Below are 24,076 nucleotides of genomic sequence, written 5' to 3' on the forward strand. Positions count from 1 at the left end.
ATTAGTGTTGTCGTTTGTGTTGTAAAATATACGTTAACGGTTTTGTAAAGTGTCAAATTCACAAGTATTGGGTAAGGTGGAACGCAGTGCCACAGTACCCAAGACTTGTATACTAACTATTTCAATAAAAGCTAAAAATGAAAATGCAATCGCAAAAATAAAAGCTGAATTTTCATCCTCTTTTCTACCATGCAACATATACAACAGCTTGAAACTGAATTATTTTACTTCAAAACCAATAAATCTTAAACAACTACCAAAACTCAGAAATTATGGAATCCATAGTTTATTACTTGACAGAAACTCTGTAACGACCGAGATCTTTGAATACTCATACGTAGTGTTTACAGATTATGCTCATATTTATGGTTTTGCTGCTACATCTAATTCATACTTAGAAATCCTTGGTGAAACATCAATCACAGCCATTTATTTCAACACTTCAGGTACAATTTCACTTCATTCAGATAGTACTAATCCAGTTCCATGCAATTTTATAATTTATAATTTATACAGAATCCCATGCAATCAAATTATCACACTTGTAAGACATAGCTACAGTGTGGCTGATTCTTGGTTCACTCGACAATGTTATATTTTCGCATTTATAAATGGAACTGTTCGCCTAAGATCAAATAGAACTGATCTAGAATTATACAACACAATTGGATTTTATTATCTAAATCAACCTAGTTCAATAGACAAACCTTTTCTTTTACAATCTAATATACATGATTTCGGTGATTTCGAGTTTTATTCAGATGAAAAAAGATTTGAATCATATGCTATAATTAATGGCAGCCAATCAAGTAACAAAGCATATTACATCACAAACAAATCATATGCAGAATTAAATTCGATGATACCAGTTGAACCAACTTTTCCCAAGCATGACCCATCGCCCGGATTAATTATTAGAATCATTATTGGATGTTGTGTTCTTATTGCCATCATTATAATATCTGTTGTCTTTTACATGAGATCAAAGAAAAAGAAGGAAGGACCTCTTGAAATGCAATTAGAAGATACTAACAATTCTCCTAACTAGCAATTAACAAAGACAACAGGGTATAACCCACAACAAAATTAAAAAAAATTTTAATTTTTTAAAAATATATAGGGTGTCCAAAGGTGTGTTTAGCACAAACCTGAATACTGCGAATAGAAATAAACAAGTTACATATATATAAAGTTTATTTAAATATAATCACCATTGGATTCAATCACGCGTTCGCAGCGATCGATCCAGGCTTGAAAGACACGCTTTAAATCATCATGAGAAAATTGCTCAAATTGCTCTCTTACAAAATTTTCAAGATCATCTGGACTCGCGAATTCGCGTCCTTCAGCTCTCTTTTTTAGCGTGCCGAATAAATAAAAGTCAGAGGGTGCAATATCAGGTGAATAAATTGGGTTTGGAACAACTTTGACATTGTTTTCCACCAAGTAATTCATTACCTTATGACTTTTGTGAACTCTTGAATTATCAAAATGAATTGCAAACTTTTGTTTTTGTTGTTTGAATTTCTCAAACTCATCAGAATTGATAATTTGAGTAAGAACATTGTCAATTAGATACTGAGCATTCATCGTATTAGGTTTTTGAAGAATATCAATTGCGATGATGCCATTCACGCCCCAAAAAACCGACAACATAATCATTGGTGTGTCAATTTTTTTCTTCGGGAATGTTTGCGGATTTTCATCCTTCGGGATCCACATGATTTTGGCTTCTGTTGCATATTGAAACCAAGACTCGTCCCCTGTTACTAAAAAGCGAAACTTCTTGGATTGATACGCACGCAATATAGAGAGGAGCTCTTTCGAAGATTGGACTCTAGATTTTTTTTGAACTGAATTAAGGTTGTGCGGAACCCAACGTGTATACGCTAGTTTGTAGTTCAAATAATTGTGCAGATAATAACTGACTGTTGTACGTGGTATCTTTGTCATCTCCTCTATCCTTCTGAGTGATGCTCTTGGGTCTTCATCTAGCGCTTGAAGAATTGCTTTGATTTTTCTTTGATCCGGCGATTTTTTGTCAATTTTTATGATGGGCGCCTTTTTGTTCATGAAGTGATACATCCTAACATGATACGTTACAGTGGAATAGCTAGGAGCATCCATACCGAAGCATTTTACCAATGTCTCGTAGATTTTTTACAGTCTTTGCATTTTTTTGCAAGAGCGAGGATGTTTTCTTTATGATTCATTAAAAAAATGAAAAAAATCCCGCCAAAATTTCCCGCGAAACCGCCTCTTGTCTCAAAATTCATTTTATATCCCGGCATGGCGCCAAAATACAACTTACTCATCATATACATATATTCATATTTTTTATTATATATTTATAATCAGCATATATCTCCTTTAATAGTCTCATATAGAGCGCTGTGCTAAACGCACCTTTGGACACCCTATATTTTTCCTCACAAATCTCTCAAAAAATTGTGAATTAAAATAATTCACCATCCTTCCACAGACATAAGAAAATATACAATAGCATAATGATCGATTGTTAGTGATATACCATCAGAAGAAAATTTCAGAATTGCTCTAAGAATGCCTTCACTCTTTCTAGGTTAAGAAAAGATTCATATTTAACTTAACTTGAGACCTAGGAGAAAAATATCATTATGAACATCGAATTTTATCAGAACTTATCCCACTACATTGAACTTTTCATTATTTCATTAATATCAAACTATTAATTTGCAATTAACAAAATATTTTTATTTTAATTTTGACAGAACACATATTAAAACATATTTACTCTTGTGTTTGGGAAGCTTATTAGCACTTAATTTTTAATAAGGAAATGAAGTTTGTACTATTTGATTTTTAAAAGTATAATTTTTGTAACAAGACTTTAACATGGATGATTAATCTGGACATATATTGGAAATACAATAAAGTGTACTGACATTTATTATATATTGCCTCAGTAATAATTCAATTTATAATTTGAAAGTAGTAATTTAGAAATATAGCAGTCTAAATGGTAATGAATGCCTTGGGTATTTTATATACGATTCAAGATTCATAAATCTGAACTTTTTTAAATTATGATTGATTGGAAGTAAAAGAAAAAGGAAAAAATGGGGCGAGCCGGGAATTGAACCCGGGACCTCCTGTACCCAAAACAGGAATCATACCACTAGACTACTCACCCTAACACACTAATTTAAATTTTAGTTGAAATTTAATAATAATCAAAAATTTTGGATAATAAAAAGATTATGATTGTTCTTTTCTTTAATATTTGATTGAAATAACTCATTCTGTCCATGAATTTCTATAGCCACAAGCTATTCTGCTTTAATATATAAATGATTTTTCAAATTTGCATGAAATTATTAAATTTTCCACATCCAAAATGATAAAAAAAGATAAGAATTTATTAAACCTTTCCGAAAGATCTACGGAACTGGAATAATCTCTTTTCTTCTTCTTCAAGGAGTTTGCGTTGAGCATTGACCTGTTGTTGCATATTTAATCTGAGAATCATTGGATTTGTTGTCTTCTTTGGTTCATGTTTATCTTTCTCATCAAGTTTCATGTTGATGTATTTATCAACTACTTTGATAAGTTTATCAGTTGTATCTCTTACTGTTTTAACTTGCATCTTCAGTTCTAAATCAGAACCTTTAACACCCATAACAGCTACAAGAGAAGCAATTGCACCATTGATAATCTTTGCTGCTGCAATGATTTTGTATTCGATTTCATCATCCTTTCCGCTGATTAACAAATCAGCTACGAACATCAGCAACTTTGCAGATTCAGAGATTTCTGTTGCTGATTTAATGTAACCTTTTTCGTTATCAACTTTACCTTGTTTAGCAATAGTTTTAGAAGTGATTTCCTTTGATCTTGTAACAATAATTGATGCAGCTTTGAGAATGATTTTTGCGCAAGAAACAACGAACGCAATGAGCCAATCAGGGTTATTGATATCTTTCTCAGTAGGAGCGTTAATCTTCATTACATCTTGGTTCTTTCCTCCCAAAGCGTTTGTATTGACTTTGTCTTCAATAGTACTCATTTGTGCCATCAAAGCATCGACTTCTCTTGCTGTTGCAACTAATTGTCTTGTTACATCATCTAATCCTTCATCTCCATTCGATGCAACAATTCTTGATGCTTCATCAGCAAGTTTCATTACTCTCAACATTGAAGAAATCAATGAATCGCATGAATCTTTAAGTTCTTCATCGTATCCAGGAACTCTCAACAATCTTGATCTGATGGCATTTTGTACATTTGTTACGTTACTTCCCCATCCGTACAAAGCGGCTTGTGTTGCAACTCTGATTCTCTGATCAGGAGTTGCTGCTGTCATTCCTACACCCGCATCACCGAACTTGTCGGCAACTTTCCTGAAGGCAAGAACAGCATTAACGAGCTCTTCATTTGTGACTTTTGGAACATCAATGGCTTTTCTGAATTTGGCAACTTCTGCAACCAATGATGTATTTGCTTTCTGCAAATCGTTCCATGCCTTGTTCAAAGAAGGAGCTTTTTCAGGAGCTGCTGGTAATATGTAGTCTTCTGGAAGTTTCATGGCGTTCTGGGCATCAGGAGCTTGAGTTGTTTGGTCGGTCAAATCTGATGCGTTTTTGATGTATTTCTTCATATCAACTAAAGCTGTTGAAAGCTTATCAGAAATGGCATCAATTGGATAACTCGAGTCACCACATTTGAGACCAGGTAATGCCTTACAAGCAGCATTATTGCTTTTCTCAAATGTTTCCATGGATGATGTAAATTCGGCGGTTTTGCCAACGGCTTTTTGTTTCAAATTTTGACCGTTTCTTGTAGCATTTGGCAAATCATTACCAAATCTGTATTGGAAGTCATTGCATCCATCTGTGAACATCGCAGGGACAATACTAGAAGCAGAGAGTTCTACGGCGTACGCTAGATCGCAAGCAACTTTGTTTGCAGCGTTGTAAAGTTTGTATTGATTTGCAATGAAGTTTGTTGCTGGACCACGTTCATTGTAGTTTGGCTTTTCAACGACATTCAACAAATTGTCGAAGAGTTTGATCATGCTCTTAGCAGCTTCTGTCATCTTTGCCTCGTTTCCTTTCTTCTCTTTTCTGTTTTTGACGCAATCAGATCCGAAACTCAATATTTGGTCTTGTAATTGCGTATAATTATCCAAGAGTTCCTTTGTTGCTTCACTTTCTTGGATTCCTCTTAAAACAAGAGATTGGTTTCCAAGAACACATGAATCAGCAACACATAACATACAGTTATTCAATGCGTTGTAAAGATTCTCAAATGTTCCTTTGTCGACAACAGTTTTGATTGCTTTTTGTATTTCCTCTTTAAACATGTCAAATTTGTCATATGTCAAATCAATCAATGCATCGAGATCTCTTATTCTATCGACAGATTTGTACAATAGAGGAACCAAAACATTCAACCTGTCTGCAAAGTATTTGATGGCACTGTCAATTTCGTCTTTCTTCGGAGAACCAGCGACAATTGTATCAACGAAATTCTTCGTCATCAACGGGTTCGGATTAGGATACAAAGCATAGAAAGCTTCTAAATTCTTCAATGCTTCCAAAACAGAAACCAAATCATCTGTTGACGCTGATTTTCCTTTGGTTCTGAGTTTATGGAATGCTTTGATGATTCCACGGACATCAGCTGTTGTGTACTGATCGACGTCTTTGAGTTTGAGCTTCGACAACTCTGGAAATGCTCTCACTTGTGTTGCTGTCGCGATCATTCCCATGATCTTCTGCATGTTGTTTGGATCGTCCATGTATTGAACTCCTTGTTCGAGAATCTGCTTGTGGAGAGAGTTCATGACAGGTGCAATGTTGCGGCCAAACATGTTCTCGTTCATGGCAAGAGAAACAGATAATTGGTTCATCGCTGGAACAAAGTTTTTCATGTCACTTTTTCCATTATTATAAATTTTAACACAAGTGTTGATGAAACCGTTGAGGCCTTTATCGAGATCGCCATCTGGCTTCTTTGCGAGGTCGTACCAGTTCTGGATTGCACTCTTTGTGTCGGAATTCGTGCCTTTTGCGATGGCTCTGACCAAATCTGGAGCAAAGTTCCTGAGCATGGCGTTTGGAAGGGATTTAGCTTGTTCTTCTGCAACTTTCATGTCTTTGATGGTCTGCGGCATCTTGTAGAAGATCATTGGCTGTGGTTGGGAAATCGCAAGATTATACATATCAGAATTCGTCTTAATTATGGACTGTATGTATGTAGGAAGATGCTGTGCTTCAGGTGGGTTCTTCTGCAGACAGATATTCGTGGCGATTGTGTTGAATACGTCAATAGATGATCTGAGAGGGGCAGAATATTGGACAAGGAAGGCTCCATTGGTTCCTGACGTTGCAACCATTGCATCATTCATCAGCATGAAAGTGAAACTTGATGCAAAGTAGAATAAAATTGTTGAATCGTTGTTTGCAGCGTTAAATTCGTTATTCTTGGCCAACAAAAGGGATCTTGATATATGGGAAAGAAGAGCAGCTGTAAAAACGGCTTTGTCTTCGAAATTGACCAAAGATGGGAGACATTGAGCTGGAGCAGGAAGAGGAGCAGCGATTTTGACTAAGCTCTGAGCAGCAACATGCAAGAGTTGGTAGTATGGATGGCCAATCATTCCTTGTACCACTTTCAAGAAATCATTTCCTCCTTCAGAGATATCTTGAAGCTGAGCGATGAGTTTTGACACTTCAAGAAGGTCGAATGTGAAATTCTGAGGTGTATTTGAGAGAATTGAAGCGATCGAATTTACCAATGCTTGAACACGAACGAGTTGGAGGTCCTGCTCTTGGCTTTTACCAAGCAATAAGGAAAGAGAATAATTAAGAATGTCGTGGACCGATTCCGCTCTGTTGTGAACGATTGTAACAACAGATGTGTAATAAAGATGGAGCCAGAGGCCAAAACGAGTACTAAGTGGCTGGAATTTCTTCAAAATTGCAGTCATTTGGGATTGTACCTCTGTATCATCGATCAAAGAAATTAATTTCATGAGGGAAGTTGGAATTCCTGCGATCATATCGAATATGGACTGCTGTAAAAGAACAAACCCATCTGAGTCGATGTTATACGTTGAATTCTTCTTGATTGCGGTCATGAAATAATTTACTTCAGCAAGTGGCTTCTCTGGGAAGATTTCGAGATGTGCTTCGATGATATCGATTAATTGCTGGTTGAGGTCACGTCCTTCCTTATGGAATTGGCGTGTAATAATTGCAATTTTCTGGCTGAGGGCAATAAGTAAATCTTCGCTAAGTCTGGCATCAGGATACTGTGCACTGATAAATCTGCAAACAGAAAGTATTGTAAAAGCGGCTAATTCTGTAGTTTGTGAGCAATTATCGAGCATTTTAACCAAAGACTGGTAAGCAGCAAGTGTAGATTGATTGACATAAACGTTATTGCCGATAATGTATTTTTCTTGATACATTTGGAGTAAAATTTTCGCAATCATAATACTTTGTTCGAAAGATTTTTTGTTGAGGTAAGCAGCCGTTGCATTTTTCATGAGATCCATTAATGACTTAACCTCTAACTTGCAGATGAGATCATTCGTCGTTTGGATGGCTGTAATGAGAGAAATTGTTGTTCTCGAGAATTCGTAGCAGAGACCGATGATTGGCTGAAGCTGGGATAATATCGTACAAAATACTTGGAATTTCGTAGAAATAGAGACGGTATCGAGTAAAAATTGAGTAGATTCGAGTCTGCAAGATTGGAAGATCTTATCGGCATACGCTCTGACATTTGCTATCATATTCTGAATGACGGACATAGCGTCTTTTGACTTAAGAACGTTAGGAAGGCTCATTAAGCAGCAAATGTCGACGTAAAATAATTCATAGCTAATTAAAACGGATGCAATGTTATTAATAAGCTGCTGTTGGCTGCTTGGGCATGGCGGAAGCTTTGCTTGAATAGCAGACTCGTATTTGAAACAATTAGCGATGATTTGGTCAACGTATCCAATTGATGTTGTAAATGTTTTCGTAGCAGAATCAATGTTGCTTGCCATTGATGCTGCTTTTGCTTCACCGAAATCAATCATCATTTTCTTTACTGGAGTTATAGCGTCAATAATGTTTTTAATGTGGGCGCCATTTTTAAGAGATTGCGGGTAGAATTGATCAACGTAATCAATCGACTGTTTCAGAGCAGTTGCTAAATTAAAAACTTTACTATAGGAAATTGGAATTTGAGGCTGTGGTCCTTCTGCACAATATGGAAGTCTTGTAATAATATCTTGCATGTATGGTCTTATAGAGATGATTTGAAAATAAATTTTAGTTGATGCGTAACCTAATTGATTTAGTCTCATATATGCTTTACCATCTGCAACTAAATCTTCGGTTTTTCGTACTTTATACTTAGAAATTGTACTAGCGAAGGCTGGAAAGGGTGCCTTATTCATTAACGTTCGCCAGTATTTTGAAGCAAATTCTACGATTAAATTTTATTCAAAAATTGGAAATTCATTACTGACATCATTGGTCATTTTTACACACATTCAGTATAACAGTGTTTTGCTTGTGGTTGAAATCAGAGCGTTTATTTATTTTTACGAAAAGACATTCAATATTAAAGAAAAAATTGAATATTTTCGGCATAAATAATAAATAGGAATTCGAATTCCTGATCAGATATTATTAGCTTAACTAAAAGAGAGCCTTAAAACAGCGAGCTAAGAACATGGAATTTCTTATTAATAAGCATCAATCAAGTTTATAGATATGAAAGCTTAAATAGTAGAGATTTATAAGGCTTTGACAGAACATATTTTCTATTTTCTTCAAATGCAACACTAACCAAGTCAAGCACACAGCTTTTGGGATCATATTGAATACATTTATGATTATTTATAAAGAATGATTCCACACACTTATCGCACATTTCAATATATCAGTCACATGTTAAATTTAATCTCATTTGTTTGGAAATTCCCCTCAATCTGAAAATATAAAATGTTACCAAAATGGAAATCTATTACTAATATTTTGAATTCCATAATATTTCATAGTTTCCGATCAATCCATTGCATTCCCATCACTCAAGGCACCAGTTAAAATTTCAATGATTCAATTCATAAAAATCTGACACAATGATTTATTTTTAGGCAATTATTCATATACACAATATTTCTAATCGATTTTAATTTCTGAAAAAATTGCGGATATAAACAAAATGATGTTTTTTCGCAGATTCTGAGAAATTCCAAGTAAAAATGAGTCTATAGTCAATAACAAATAAATAAGATTCAAAATCTCGTTCATCGGATATAAAATCTTTCTTGATTTTGAATTTTTTTTTATTTTCAATTCTCAAAATAAATGGAAGTTGCCCGCCCTACAATTAAACCAGTCGCACAAGGCAATCGTCCACGATTCCAGGCAACAACACCAAGACCCCAAATAAACCGGAGCAATACAACTCGTCCAATTAGCAGGTCTCCTCCTCCATTTGAGGCTCCAGCAGCAATAGGATCATTTAAACAATCAGCTGAAGTCTTTGCTCAACAGTTATCTCTTTCTCCTTCTTCAAACACAGCGTTACTTTCAAGAGGAATTGGATTATTGTCAATTACACAATTACGTGACCTTCTACGTGACTACTCGTTACCAACTGGAGGAAACAAGCAAGTCCTTGTTAACAGATTAATTATTTTCCTTGAAACAATTGGTCAAAGTCAACAAAATATCCTTACAGCTTTTTCTGCTAAGCTTAAACAGCTACTTTCTATCAATACAGATGAAGCTAATTCTTCACCTCATAGTGATGCTGATTCTCCGTTATCAAATCCAACAGTTACTCAAAATATCCCGTTGGAACAAGTTCAACAGCTTTTTGCTGGATCTCCATCTCCATTATATGAACCAACAGATCTTCCAATGGCTTTTGGCCCTGTTTCTATGCAGCCGAATACAAATCAAGTTTATAATATAAATTTAACTCAGCAAGATAAGAATGCAATACCATTACTTCAACTTGCATCGAGTTTTAACCAAGTTGTAATATCTAAAATTGTCGTACAGATCAATGGAACATTTATAAATCTACGTGGACCGAATTTCCACACGAGTCTTAAAGATTACGTCGATAAACAAATTACCATCCAAATTGCATCCATTGATCCTGCATCCCAGGTCATAGGAATCGTCAGATGGATGAAACAAGTTCCAATCAACATAATGATTCATCAAATTTCGATGAAAGAGCCTCTAAAGAAACAGCCATTACAAGGAAACCAGATACCTTCTGGTGTATGCCCTCTAACAAGAAAGATCATCATCAGACCAGGAAGAGGAGTAAATTGTCAACACGGAGAGTGCTTCGACATATCTGGTTTCATCTGCAACGCTATGAAAAACAATTCCTGGCAATGCCCAATTTGTAGGAAGCTCCTTCCTATCGAAGATCTCAGAATCGACCCTTATTACTTCGCATACGCTAGCGGAGTATTTTGAAATTTAGAATAAAATGTTTTTTATTTGTCTGAAATTCAATCTTTTACATAAATTCCATTATGATAATTTTCAAGGGTTCACTTATATCTCAAATGACATGGCTATCAATCCTAAAATGTTTTGCCTCAGTTCTCAGCTGGGAGCAAATGAACCTTTAACTATGCGTTTTTCATTTAAGTCTATCAACACAGCATATCAATTTAGATTAGATCATGCCAATTAAATTTCATTAGAAACCTGTTCTAAAACTATATATGATTTGACTTGGTAGCTAACATTCCGGAATTGAATTCTCAACCAATATCACGAGAGACTTCTTAATACTGATCACTTCAAATTACAAATTCATTAAAAAGAGATGTCCAACATTTGGGTTGAAGAAATTTAATCATAGAGTTCCCGAAAAAAAATGTAGACGATGAAAAAAGTTGTATTCATCTGATGTTTTAAGGGTGCATTTACCACTTTCTGACATTCTCTCAAATTTCTTGTTTAAGGTTTTATTTTCTATGCCTCTTCACACCCGTATATCTCTTTTTGAGAGAGTGTCAGAAAGTGGTAAGTGCACCCTTAATGTATTCTTTACACTAAAAGAAGAAAAAAGATTTCGAAAATTTAAATAATTTTAATTTTTTAAAATCTTAGAATCTAAAACTATTAGGTTGTATATATAACTAATAAAAAACAAGAATAATATATATGTATAAAATATAATCTTAAACAATGTTAGAATAAGGAATGAATCTGATTGATTCATTTGTAATCACAATGAAAGTGGCTGTTGCGTAGTTGTAAGTCACCAATTCAATGTGTTCTCTTATCTGCAAGAAGTTGATTGCATTTTCTGGGTGGAAAACTTCGAAATAACCAACTTTGTTGTCATTTGTTACGAAAGCAATAAAATCTGCTCCCAAACAATCGAAAGAAAACAGATTCACGATTTCCTTGTTGTGTGTGAACTCTCTTATTATCTCTCCATTTACTGACATGACAATGAACTTCGTTGCCGTCGAACAAACAATGAAACCATAGTTGTTTGTGATCACGATATGTTCTGCTTCTTCAACAATATGAGTTTTGTTGACGAAATTCGATTTCGACATCGAAAGGGAGTGAACACAAACATGGCCATCGATTGTTCCATAAGCGAAGATCTTGTATTTGTTGGATGACGCCAATGATGACAAACGACATGGAGAATGTGTCAAAACAGTTGGTTTTGGTTTGGATTCGTCCAAAATCGAAATTGTGCAAAAATCTGGGCAGAACAAAAATGAATTTTCGTAATACGAAATCATATTTGTTTCGCAGTACAAAACGTAACTTCCTTGTACTTTGTTTTCCCTGTTATAAACAACTGCTTGTCGTTTTTCAGGTGTGTACAAAACTAAACTTTTTTCTGTGGCAGAAAAACTCGAATTTGGAGTTATTTCCATTGTTTCAACAGAACTTGTGCTGATGACTTTGAAATCATCAGAAAGAAGACAATTAATTGTCGTCAAAGTATTATTTGACAAGAAAAATGATAGGACGATAGAATTTTCAGCGGTTTCTGTCAAATTACAACTTGTAAACAAAATTTTGTTCTTTGAACTTGTATTTAATTGTCTCTTGTAGTTTTTCGTTATCATTTTGAGGACATTTTGTCTTTGCGGGTGCAATTTGGAGAAAACTTGTTTATGTTTCGAGTTTCTTTTACTCATTTCCTTTCCGAAATTCTGGTCAATCCATTTCGGAATTAATTTGGAAGTTCCATGACTTTCCAACAATTTTCTTATGTGAGAAATGAAATCATATCTGTCTTTGCACCAATTTGGAAGATTTCCTGGTAATGTAGGATCGAAATATACTCTGGCATTAACATTCTTCATTTTAGAAATGGATTCAATCGAAAGATCATTTGAAATTTCGACGGTTTTTGTAAAGTCATAAACGCAACCAAAAATTTTGAAATCTGACAAAATCGGAGGGAAAATCGGTTGCATTTCAGGAGTGTTGTTAAATGTTCTTCCACTGAAAATGTTGATAAGCATCAAGTAATCAAATGTGCTCAAATTGGAGATCTCCCATAAATTGGTCAAATTCAAACCGCTGAATAAATCTTTTTGTTTGAAAGAAACCGTCATAAATTTGAGATTATTCATCAAATTCTTTGGAAGATTCTTAATAACAGTTTGAGAATCAATGGAAATAAAATCAAATAAATAGGATTTTCCATCAACAGTATATATCTCTAAATTGGTCACTTCACCTTTGACATTTTGCCTGGCAAAAACATAAGTAATTCTATTGAATTTAATTTCTTTGTAAGAATACGAATAAACGACCAAAATTTTGTCCTTACAAATATGGAATTCCGATTGCAAAATCTTTATACCTTTGATTAAAAACACTTTGTAAGTCAAAAGTTGGTCATTAATTTGTGGAACAGTCTTGAATTTCTTCTCTGTTGTTCTCTTCTTCTTCAACTGACAGAAATTATATGAATAAGTTTTGTCTTTAACAAGAACTGTCATAGAAGTAATCATGTTACAAAAATCTTTCAAAGAATTCTCAAATTCATTAACAATTATATTATTTCCATCATTCTTGTAGTCTTCGAAATGATTAATTGTCATCTCTTCAACAAACTTATTCTGTGAATTCAACATCGAATTCATAGACGCAAATGCCTTTTTCAATGAATTTTTGTATTTTCTCTCAAAAGCTGACAAATTTTTATCGAAAAATTCAACAGAAGAATTCAATAACTGGTTTCTTTGGTCACTAGGAATAAGATTATTCTGTTTCGTTATTCCTATCATGTAATTAAAGAACAAAATATCTCCTGAGTTGAGTTCAAAAGAATTATGAGCATTAACCATTTCATCAAGAAAATTCGATTGAACAAAATTATGTTTGTCAGTCTTGCATTCGTAAAACAACTTAACACCATCAATGTCGTAATTAGATAATGCTAAAACATCACCAATATTCTTAAGTGAACTGATTTGAATTGGCACTTTTTGAAGTGATTCAAATTTTTCTTTTCCAAAAGGAGAACTCAAATACATTTCTACTAAATTATTTGAGTGCGATTGCATGGATGAATGGAAGAAAAATGATGCAAAGATTGATAAAATAACATATGAAGTAACATCCGGTTTTGACATAATTGTATAAGCGGCGGTTTTTGTAAACAAAATCAAAACTTCTTTGTTACAATTAATTAAAGAATCATCAATGAATTTAATGAACGAATACACGTTGAAATACAAAGTAGCGTTGTCTTTTTGGGATTCAATTACTTGGCAAATGAAAAGAATGATGAAATTCATGTATTCTTTTGGAATATTGTAACATAAAACAACTGGCCAAAGGAACCAATCAGGACACAAATATAGATTAGGAGATTTGATTGTTTGACCAATTTTTGTTGCCAAATTTTCCATTTCGTTTAATTCTATTGATAAAATTATCAAAAGATTATATAAATTCGGATATTTCTGGAGATTATTCACGAAAAATTCGAAAACTTGTGGTTTAAGATCTCTATTTATGTTCTCTGAGATCTGTTGTGAATATTCAATCATGTTCTGATAGGATATCGAATGTAAACAAATAATGGCAGATTTGACAATTTCCAAATTGTCACTTTTTACAAATTCTTCCAAAATTGCGTTATATTTATGAGAAACCATTTTTGTTTGAAGGATTGGCTTCGTTATATTGTGTATTATATCGAGCATTATCAATGAAGTTGTTCTTGTCTTTGATGTTGCCAATAAACTGAACAAGTTTCGGAAATCAGATGAAGTAAAATTGATAAAAGCCGTTCTTTTCATAATTTTTACAAAAATGTCTCTTATTGCCAAGACATTTTTAACTGTGTAACCTTTAGTGAAGTATTTCATTATATTGATGGAATGCTCGTAGTTTATATCTTCTATTTTCTCAATGTTTTCATCTTCTTTGTCAAAACACAAAATCATTTTATATTGTGATAATAAAACAGAGAAAAATGATTTTTGTTTGACCAAATCAGTCAAATTCGGTAAAAGAATCGAATGCCAGTGCTGCAAAATAAAGAATAAGTCATTGTAGTTCTCACAATTGACCCACAACCAAAAATTGAATACAAGTTTTGTAAACCATTGAAAATGTAACGCTTCGTATTGAATTGATTCGAAAACGTGGTACAAAGCCAAGTAAAGTTCGGAGTTCAGTATCATCGGATGCTGCGAAAGATTGGTGGTCATAGTCAAAAGTGAAGTGAAACCAATTTGACTTTTTAGGGATCTTTTGAAGATTGATTTTATCAATCCCAAAATCAAAGGAGGATATTCGTTGTTGAAAAACTGTTCTTGTCTGAAGAACCCGGCCAATATATTGCCATAATCACCATCAACCATGTTATCTAATAAATGTAATGATGGCGTTTTACAATCACTGACATTTATCGTCAAATTTTCAATGTAATTTGAAAAAAGTGACGAATTTACAGCGATTCTTTTTCTTGGTGTTGTAAAAGTCGACTTGAGACCAGGTGTTGGAATGGAAGACGTTGAAAACAAAGGAACTTTCGTGAAACTCCACGGCTGTGAATACAAAACATTTATATCGGATTGAGTCAACAATTCCGTGTAAAGATTCAAGTCTCCGAACTCTCCCATTTGAATATCATCCCATTGCGAGTTTTCCATCGGTTCATTCAATCCGCCAACAACAAATTCTAACTTGGTCGGATTAAAAGTGAACTCACAAAGGTCTGAATCATTCAAACTTTGGTTGTTTTCGAATGTACTTAGTTTGACCATTTGACCATCCATACGAACAATGATTGTATACAAGGTCCACTGTTGAGATGGAACGTTTTTGGCCAAGATTACGGATGTTCTTGTACAATCTGCTTCGTATTTCATGAAAATATGGCCAGCAGAGAGGAAACAACGAAGGAGATTGTAGTCATCGTCTGTAATAGTGAATAAGGAGATGCTGGCGTTGGATGCTGTCATAGGTGTTGCATCAATATTCAATCTTAAGGAAATTGTGAAGCCTTTGTTGAGATCTTCGCCAAATATGCCTTGTACAGAGAACTGTGGATCAGGGGAAGTGTTCATTGAGAAGGTTTTTGTGGGAGTAATTGCACATTTTCCTAAAAGTATGTCTAAATAGTTGCAAAAATCAAAGGAATGCTGGTCAACGTCTGTAGAAATATAATTGGCCATGATGGTTGAGATAGCAGTTGATGATTTTGAAACTGCCATCGAAGTTATTAATGGCAAGACGTATTTCTCGATATCGCTATGCTCAAGTGATATAGAAATATCTACATTTCGGTATTTGAAGGTCGCCTTGTCTTTCTTTTGTGAGATGTAGGTCATCAATATCCAATCCAGGTCTCCATCGTGGAATTGACGGCAGTTGAAGGCCGTGTAGTCGCATAACTGCTTGAATGTCTTAAGAATATCGACGAATCTGGACGATTGACCGAAAACTGCAATAATTAATGGAATAACTGAAGGTTCTTTGATGTAAAACCTTGTTAAAGTGGTCATTGCGCAATATCCACTTAACAAAGACATCAATAACAATTCAATTCTTGTTGAAGGCTCTTCTTTGTCAACTAATTTGATAACTTTGACTAATCTAGCGAACAAACTGCGATTTAAGTAGAATTTATCAACAGTTCGTTCAATGGCTGATAACAATTTGATGGTATTTTCAAGAATAAGTCTATCCGGACGTACTTCCAAAATATCCAACAATAATTTCAGAATTGGCCTGAAAGAAATGGACAACCAAGGCTGTTCTCCGAAGCAATCGGCCATTGTCGTGATGACTACCTGTAAATAATGCAAATAAACGTCACTTTTTGCCTCATTTACACAAAATTGAATTGTTTTATAGTACCAATCGATTAAAGGGTTCAATTGGTTTGCGTCATATGATGAATCGAAGTTTGTGAGTGCGTCTCTGACCGCGAAAAAGATTGTTTCAGTCAAATCTGTTTCTAATGACAAAGACATGAACAAAGAAACGAAATTCTCGCATGTAAAGCATTTCCATGCCAAGTCTATATTCTTAAACAGCCTAAAAACAAATGTAAACAAAGCAGATCTCGGTTGATATAAAAATTCATATTTTGTTTGACATAAATTAACGAGATTCTGGCCAAGAACCTTCAGCATTTTCGGGAAAACGAATTTATGAGCATCAATGGTCTCTATATTCATAACTCGAACTAAAACTTCGGCTAATAAAATTGGAGTGTTTTCTGTCATCTCTACAACGTCAGGGAGCTCTTCAACATCATTCTCTATGACAAAATCAATGAACGCTCTACGTAATCCGTTGATAAAAGGATGTAAATCCGAATTTCCGAAAATTGTCATCGTTGGAGACATAACAAATGAACTCATGATGGTGGGAATGAGGGGTTTGATCAAGTTAAGGTTGGCTGCTTTCCTAAATATTAAGAAAAACACACCGTAAATCGAAATTGAAATATTTGGATCTTGTGAAGTGCAAACTTTATGAATTAAGGCTTGTAAAACGATTTCTATGGCATTATAACTTGCCTGCTGTAATGATTCGCCAATATCTATCGCAATATTAAAGACTTTTTTCGGAATATATTCTTTGAAAACATTTGAAGGGCTTTGGACCTTTGAAAATGGCGGTTCCTCGAAGAATGGGTTGATATCGTTCTTCTCAACGATTGAAGTGTATGGCTGAAGCTTTTCTGTGTTTATTATCGAAGTATTTGCGCAATTTGAAGTAAATAAAGGTTGTGTGTTACAAGAAATAACACGATCGTATATGCATTCCGGTAAAATGTAGATTTCGTTAAGAATGTTTCGAAAATTATATAATTTTGATAATCTGCATAAAATTCTAACGCACGTAGAGTCTAATTTAGTTGTAAACTTATGTAAATACGAAAGAAGGCTGTTGAAATCGTCGACACGTATAAGCTGACGATTTTCAACAACAATTTGTTCTAAAAGCAATTGTGAATCTCTTGCACAATCAAAACATGGAGAACTTGCAACAGCTTCAAGAAAACTAACAAAGTAATCGTAAAAATCATTCTCAAGTGACGTATTTGTATAAAAATGAACAACAAGTGGTTGAATGATGCCAGGCGTAAATTGTGTTCTATTTTCTTTAGTAAGAACACAATCTAGGATCTTTTTGAAGCATAGATTGACGATTTTGGAATAATCAGTATTATTATTAATTCGATTTAAAAGATCAACAATTGTTTCAAATGCTTCTTGATTACTATAATTGGACGGGTCAGATGTAAATCCAAGTGAGTACAAGCAAATTACTGTAGTATATAGTTGAAGATTTGTTCGAAATCTTTCTTTAACTCTCAAAATCGCTTTAATTCCTGAAAGATTAAACGGGAAAGTGTATCCGAAGTTTTTTAATGCCTGTTCTGGATCTTTTCCTTGTTTGACTTCGTCCGTAAATTTCGAAAATTGTTGTTTTTCAAGAGTAGGCGTCGCTGCAAGGAAACCAATTTCAGGAGAGTTCTCACCTTCCTTAATTGCTGCCTGGAAATCATACCTCATGCTTATTAAATCATAAAGAGGATACTTTCCAGTTCGCGGACGCATTTTTTATACGGTAAAATACCGATAGATCGTAAAGTTTCATAGATTTTACTAACATTATTTGATTTGTTGCAACAAATATATTTATAAAAAATAATTCAGATCAAAGAAGATTTTTACAAATTTCTCTGAATCTCCATTTTAGATTTTCAATTTGGAATTACCCATGAATTTCCTATTCTTTGTTTGTGTGTTTTTGGATTTCCATTTGTCAAAATCAGCTATTCTCATCCAAAATATGCAACAAACTTATGATAGTATATTAAAAACAGACAACAATGCACATTTATTCATTATATACCATGAAAAATGATATATATAAATATTCTTCGCGATCAAAATAATTTACATTAGCATCTGATTGGATTTTGGATTTTGTTACTTCTTCATCTAAATCAGGGCATCTAGTTATTGGATAGTTTTCATTCACTATTTCCAATTTAGAATCCATAATATCATTTGTTTGAACAACTGCGGCAAATGTCTGTGGAGTGTTCTCAAAATAGCAATTTGTAAGAGTCAGGCCTTTATCGGCATTTATTAAAATTGGGGATGAAGAAGTTTTAATAACATTATCTATAAAATTAACATCAGATACGCTTGAATATCCTGCAAAGTCAATCAAATAGTTTTGACAGCTGCAGTTATATATTGTACAATTAGTGACTTGAAGAAAATGGGAGTTTGAATTCATACCTTTTCCAAGAACTGTATTATAACTACCGACACAGCTTTCAAAATTGCAAAATGTTACATTGCTTGGAGATAAACAGTAATGAAAATTAAATGCTGAGTATCCCGAACATTGACATTTAGATATGTTCGAATTTGCTAAATAATTATTAGCAGAAGTAACTGATATAATAGAGTTTCTATGTGAATAATTACCACATTTTGCAAAAGATGAAAGCGTTGTTTTCAATTTTGTATTTCCTGCGTTTATGTACATGTGATGGCCATTATTTGATGAAATACATTTGCTAGAGCATACTTTATTTTGTATCAAATATATAGAATTTGTAAGAAATATTGCACCGCCATGATTTGATGTGGATGAAATATTAGTAAAAGTAGTATCTTCAATAACCATATGAATAATATATGATGAAGCATAAATAGCCTGCGATATTAAGTTATCAAATATAACATTATTAACGTAATAATAGTATTTTGTTTGATAAGTTACAGGATCTTTGCTCTCGATAGACTGATTGTATGGAGTGTCAGGATAGTAATCATCCCATGATCTCGATAATATCGGAGTAATTAATTTTGGCATGCAAATAATGCTGAAGAAAAGATGATTCATTTGAAAAATTATTCAATTGTTTGAGCAATTTTAACATACTATTAAATATTGTTCAACGATCATATATCACAAGTTAAATTGCATAAAAATTTTAACATTTTGATCGCCCATAAAATATTCAAAGTGTTTTTATAATTACAGAATTACTATTCAAATATTTGAATGAGATTTTAGATTTACGTTATAGTCTTGAATAATCAGTTATAACTTATTTCATTATATATTACTTTGCTTTGACAAACGATTCAATTTTTTATGTCATTCTACTCAATTTCTTATGTATTGAATGTGAGAAAAATTTGAAGGATAAAGTTTTTTATGTATTAAAAAGTCTTTCATGGTATATCATTAGCATTAATTTTATAATTTCAAAAGATAGATCTTAGTATTTAACGATAATTTTCTTATCAAAAGGTTTATCTATTTTGGATGTATTAAATAAGCTTTCAAATATCTTAATGGTATCTTGTGCTAGAAAATCATCAGATGGATCATTGGTAGTACTTGTTTATTGAAAGTATGCCCAGAAAATTAATATTTCATGTCCTCCAATGATTTTTGAGCTATTTTTGCAAATCACTTTTTAAAGTCACTACTTTCCTTTAGAAGTTTTTAACTGTCTCAACAGACAGGAAAGTATGGAGCAAATCATTGAAATACAAACACTAAAATCTAAAAAAAAGTTATTGAAAAATCCGGTAGACATTATAAAATCACATATTTTGACTCTTGGATGAAGCTGAGTTCTATCAATCATATGAACAACTAATCTAAAGAGATGATTATTTGTATACACATATGGTTTCTTTGGAATTTTTCAAGATTATATCAACAAATCCAAAAGCTGGGTATAATTAGTTAAGAAACATACTGATTCTTTCATATTATAAAGGAGGGAACAATATTATTAGCATTCTGAATTCATTCTTACACAATCTGAATTCAATTTCAGGAAAAATAGATACTTAAATAAAAATAGAGCGGCAAACCGTATTTATTTATCGTATACTATGAAAAAGCATAGATATATATTTTCTCCGCAATCAAAATATTTTTCATGAAAATTGGAATGAATTTTTGATTCAATTTCTTCTTCTAATCCAGGACATCTAGAAGCTGGATAATTTTGATTAATTATTTCCACTTTAGAGTCTCTTATTTCGCTTGCATGAACAAATTCATTAAACAATTGAGGTGTGTTTTGAAAATAACAATTTGTTAGAGTCATACTGGCGCCAGCATTTATTAGGACTGGAGAAGTTATTGTTTGTAAAGAGTTATCTATAAAATTGATATTAAATACCATTGAACTTCCATCAAATTTTATCAAATTATTATTACAGCTGCAGTTATGTATTGTACAATCATTGACTTGAAGAAACATATCGGAACGATCTGATCCCTTTCCCAGAACGTAATCAGTTTTACTACTACAGCTATCAATATTGCAATAAGTTATATTGCTTGGAGCTATACAGTAATGAAAATTAAGTGCAGAATACGATGTGCATTGACATTTCGAAAAGTTCGAATTTGTTAAATAATTTTTAGCATTTGAAGTAGATAGAACACCAGTACCATACATTAAATTACCATTATTTGTAAAAGATGTTAGAAATGTTTTAAGATCTGTTTTACCTGTAATTATATACAAATGCTGACCATTATTTCTTGTAGAGCATTTGCTCGAGCATACTTTATTTTGAATTAAATTTATATTAGAAGTTAGAAACATTGCAGTTCCATGATCTTTTGTTGATGAAATATTAGTAAAAGTAGTATCTTCAACGACCATGTTTATAGTATATGATTTCGCATATATAGCTTGCGCTGTTAAGTTCTCAAATAATACATTATTAACGTAATAGTAATACCGAGTTTGATAAGTTACAGGATCTGCTGTCTGGATTGATTGATTGTAAGGAGTGTCAGGATAGTAATCATCCCATGATCGCGATAATCCAAGGGTTTTTAATTTTCCAATACAAATGACACTGAAGAAAAGATGGATTATCATTTATAAAAATTCATTATTGTTATGAGCGATTTTGACACTATATTTTATATTTTTTGATTACCATATATTACCAGATAATTTGCATAAAATTTTAAAACATAATGATCGCCCCACAATATATTCAAAGTGTTTTTGTAAGACCTCAACTCAAATTTTTGAATGAGATTTTAAATTGAATCTACAGGTTTTATCCGAATAATAGCACTGTATTAATCATACTGCATCAATAAAATTATGAAACAAGCAAAAGTGTCACTTTTCATTAGATTATCATCAAACGCTACTTGAGAATACTTCAATAAAAATAATTAACTTTAGTCAAAACACAATACTTCGATTTCACAACCTGCTCAATTTTTTTAATCCAATATTCAATTCCTTTTCAATTGAATCTATTAAAAATTTGGGTAAGATCTTCATATGAATTATAAATATTGGGTCTAATACATTGCAACATTTACACTGTACCATATAACTGTTCAATTATTTGCAATCTTATTTAGAAATTTTTTGGATAATATAAGTGTAAATATGTAGTACCATGATGAACAAAAATAGAATCGATAGCAGCTGGATATTCATCTTATTCCGGAATTGAGAACTGATTCAATGATCTTGCCTCTTCTCTCAAATTTGGAATCAAATGATGTCTGCGTTGATTTCTGTCATGAGCTTTTGAACATGTAGCATAGACTAGCTAGTATTATCATGAAAACGAATCTTCATTCCCGATGAAGCAAGCCTGAGGAATTTTGATTATGGAAGCACGATCTTCTGTTTATTCAATAATTCCTCATGAATCATTTAACACTTGTAAAGTGAGAGTTTCATCATCAATTTCACAAATTTCTTTACAGAATGGATGATTTTCAAGAAACATCAAAATTTTATGATATTTAATGTTTAAATTATTAATATCAAGAATTTTTCTACTTTTTTTTTTCATATGCACTCAGAGGGAACTTCTATGAAATCTCTCGGGGTTCAACAATGTGTTTTAACAAAACTTAAGGAATTCACTCAGGACGAATACGAAAATTATATAAACAAGAAGGATTTGCAAAGTTTTTGGGAGGGAATTGACGAGTTACCAATTGAAAAGGCAATGGAGCTCAGACGTCTTCAATTAGAAATTCCAACATCATCAAAGGATTTTGCTGGTGGATTTTTATCCCCATCATTGCAGAATTTCTTTTTATTAAAACATAAAATTCCAGAAAAATCAACATCTCAAGTTTCTAAACCAAAGAAAGTCCTCAATATCGACGAGCTTATAGACTTCCTCAAAGGATCCCAACAATGGAAACAATCTGGCGAAAATTGGCTTTGCGGAAATGCCGAATTTTCCACAGAGTCTCTTTTCAGCATTTGCACCAAATTCATAAATGATGGCAATCCGTGGGAAGATTGTCCATCTCTTTCGCAAACTTATAACGAAGCTTGCGAATTCCTCAAATCTCGACCAGAAACAGAAGATTTTACTCAAGTTCATAGAAAAATGCATGAATTACGTTATTATACTCATACTGATCTTAAAACAGATATCGAAAAAATTACAGGCAAGAATTCAGATCTAAAGCTCTCAACTCTCAAAGAACCACGCACATTAACAGATACTCTTCGTAAAATGATGAATACCGTTGGCTCATCTGATGACGGAAGCCAAGAAGAAACAAATGAAAGACAAATTCACATTCCTGACTGGTACATTCCAAGATTAACTCCTCTTGAGTCAGCAGATTGCCCAATATCAGAGCAGAAGCCATTCAAGATCACTCAATCGATAGTTAGCGCTAGAGCTGGAATATCTGATTCCCAATTCGAGCAAGGAAGCCTTTCAGAGCTTCTGTTTACTACTGATGAAGGAACAATAGCTCCACTTCCATTTACAAGCACTCACGCTGAGATTCCACCGAGAAAAACAAATACATTTATTAGAGATTCGACTAGAAAGTACGTTGCTCAAATTCTTATGGACATGAAGTACGAGAAAGCATCAGAAGCTGGCGTAGAAATACTTACAGACATTATTCTCGAACAATTACGTCATATCGCACAACACGCGGCTGCAAAGACAAGATCAGGAAAATCAAGCGGAAAATTTGCAACTGCTGCTGTATCTCAATCTCTTAGACAAATGGGCCAAGGTTTGAATGCACCTGGCCAACACTAAAATATATTTTTTTTTAATTTGATAAAAAACATGATTTATATGTTTCATAACCTTTAAATATTCATTATATGCTATAAAATTGAAGAATAACAACGTTAATATTAACTCATTTCTTAAATTAGAATCCGATAATCATATTTCTTCAAAAAAAGTAAGATTTTTCCTATCTAGGGAATATATGGATGAAACAAGTAATATAACTTGTAAATATGTGAGTATTTATTGAATTGTGCCTGTCGATTTCACAAAATTGATTAAAAACACTCTCAAATTGCGAAATAAATAAAACAACAACCATTTTATGTGATGGAAATGATAACCCATGAAAATGGGAGCTATTTTTAAGATATCATTCCATTTTCATCTCTATGCATGGAAAAATGAAGCAAATCAAAAATTCACTCTACATCATTAGTTTTTGTAAGGATATGCATATGTATTAAAAGCTGACGCTGGAAGGATGGGGCTGGGATTGAAGATACCCCCTTA

The 24,076-nt window shown here is 33.1% G+C and overlaps 4 protein-coding genes, 1 non-coding gene and 1 pseudogene across 6 annotated transcripts, besides 4 other annotated features; 2 read left to right on the top strand and 4 right to left on the bottom strand.

Moving 5' to 3' along the window:
* Positions 1-118: part of a mobile genetic element that runs on past the window's edge.
* Positions 119-1,117: 999 nt separating this feature from the next.
* Positions 1,118-2,420: a mobile genetic element.
* Positions 1,198-2,324, bottom strand: TVAGG3_0678190 (annotated as a pseudogene). The gene has a single exon. A coding segment is annotated over exon 1 (1,127 nt).
* Positions 2,421-3,100: 680 nt separating the features above from the next.
* On the bottom strand, positions 3,101-3,172 carry TVAGG3_0678200. The gene has a single exon. It is a non-coding gene; the product is annotated as a tRNA-Pro (tRNA).
* A 228-nt stretch (positions 3,173-3,400) lies between these two features.
* Positions 3,401-8,439, bottom strand: TVAGG3_0678210 (I/LWEQ domain family; the record flags this gene model as incomplete). The annotated part of the gene is made up of 1 exon (XM_001581141.1): positions 3,401-8,434. The coding sequence occupies one exon, from the start codon at positions 8,432-8,434 to the stop codon at positions 3,401-3,403; it is 5,034 nt and encodes a 1,677-aa protein (XP_001581191.1).
* Positions 8,440-9,350: 911 nt separating this feature from the next.
* Positions 9,351-10,518, top strand: TVAGG3_0678220 (SUMO transferase protein; the record flags this gene model as incomplete). Its single annotated transcript, XM_001581142.1, has 1 exon — positions 9,351-10,484. One exon carries the CDS (start codon positions 9,351-9,353, stop codon positions 10,482-10,484), a length of 1,134 nt encoding a protein of 377 aa, XP_001581192.1.
* Positions 10,519-10,930: 412 nt separating this feature from the next.
* Positions 10,931-10,963: a mobile genetic element.
* Positions 10,936-11,058: a mobile genetic element.
* A 66-nt stretch (positions 11,059-11,124) lies between these two features.
* TVAGG3_0678250 (aggrephagy protein) lies at positions 11,125-18,219 on the bottom strand (the record flags this gene model as incomplete). The annotated part of the gene is made up of 1 exon (XM_001581143.1): positions 11,201-13,567. One exon carries the CDS (start codon positions 13,565-13,567, stop codon positions 11,201-11,203), a length of 2,367 nt encoding a protein of 788 aa, XP_001581193.1.
* Positions 18,220-22,321: 4,102 nt separating this feature from the next.
* On the top strand, positions 22,322-23,626 carry TVAGG3_0678260 (histone, subunit A domain-containing protein; the record flags this gene model as incomplete). The annotated part of the gene is made up of 1 exon (XM_001581144.1): positions 22,361-23,587. The coding sequence occupies one exon, from the start codon at positions 22,361-22,363 to the stop codon at positions 23,585-23,587; it is 1,227 nt and encodes a 408-aa protein (XP_001581194.1).
* Positions 23,627-24,076: the final 450 nt, after the last annotated feature.

The sequence above is a fragment of the Trichomonas vaginalis genome, chromosome III (genome assembly GCF_026262505.1).
Source record: "Trichomonas vaginalis G3 chromosome III, whole genome shotgun sequence".
Classification (NCBI taxonomy): Eukaryota; Parabasalia; order Trichomonadida; family Trichomonadidae; genus Trichomonas; species Trichomonas vaginalis.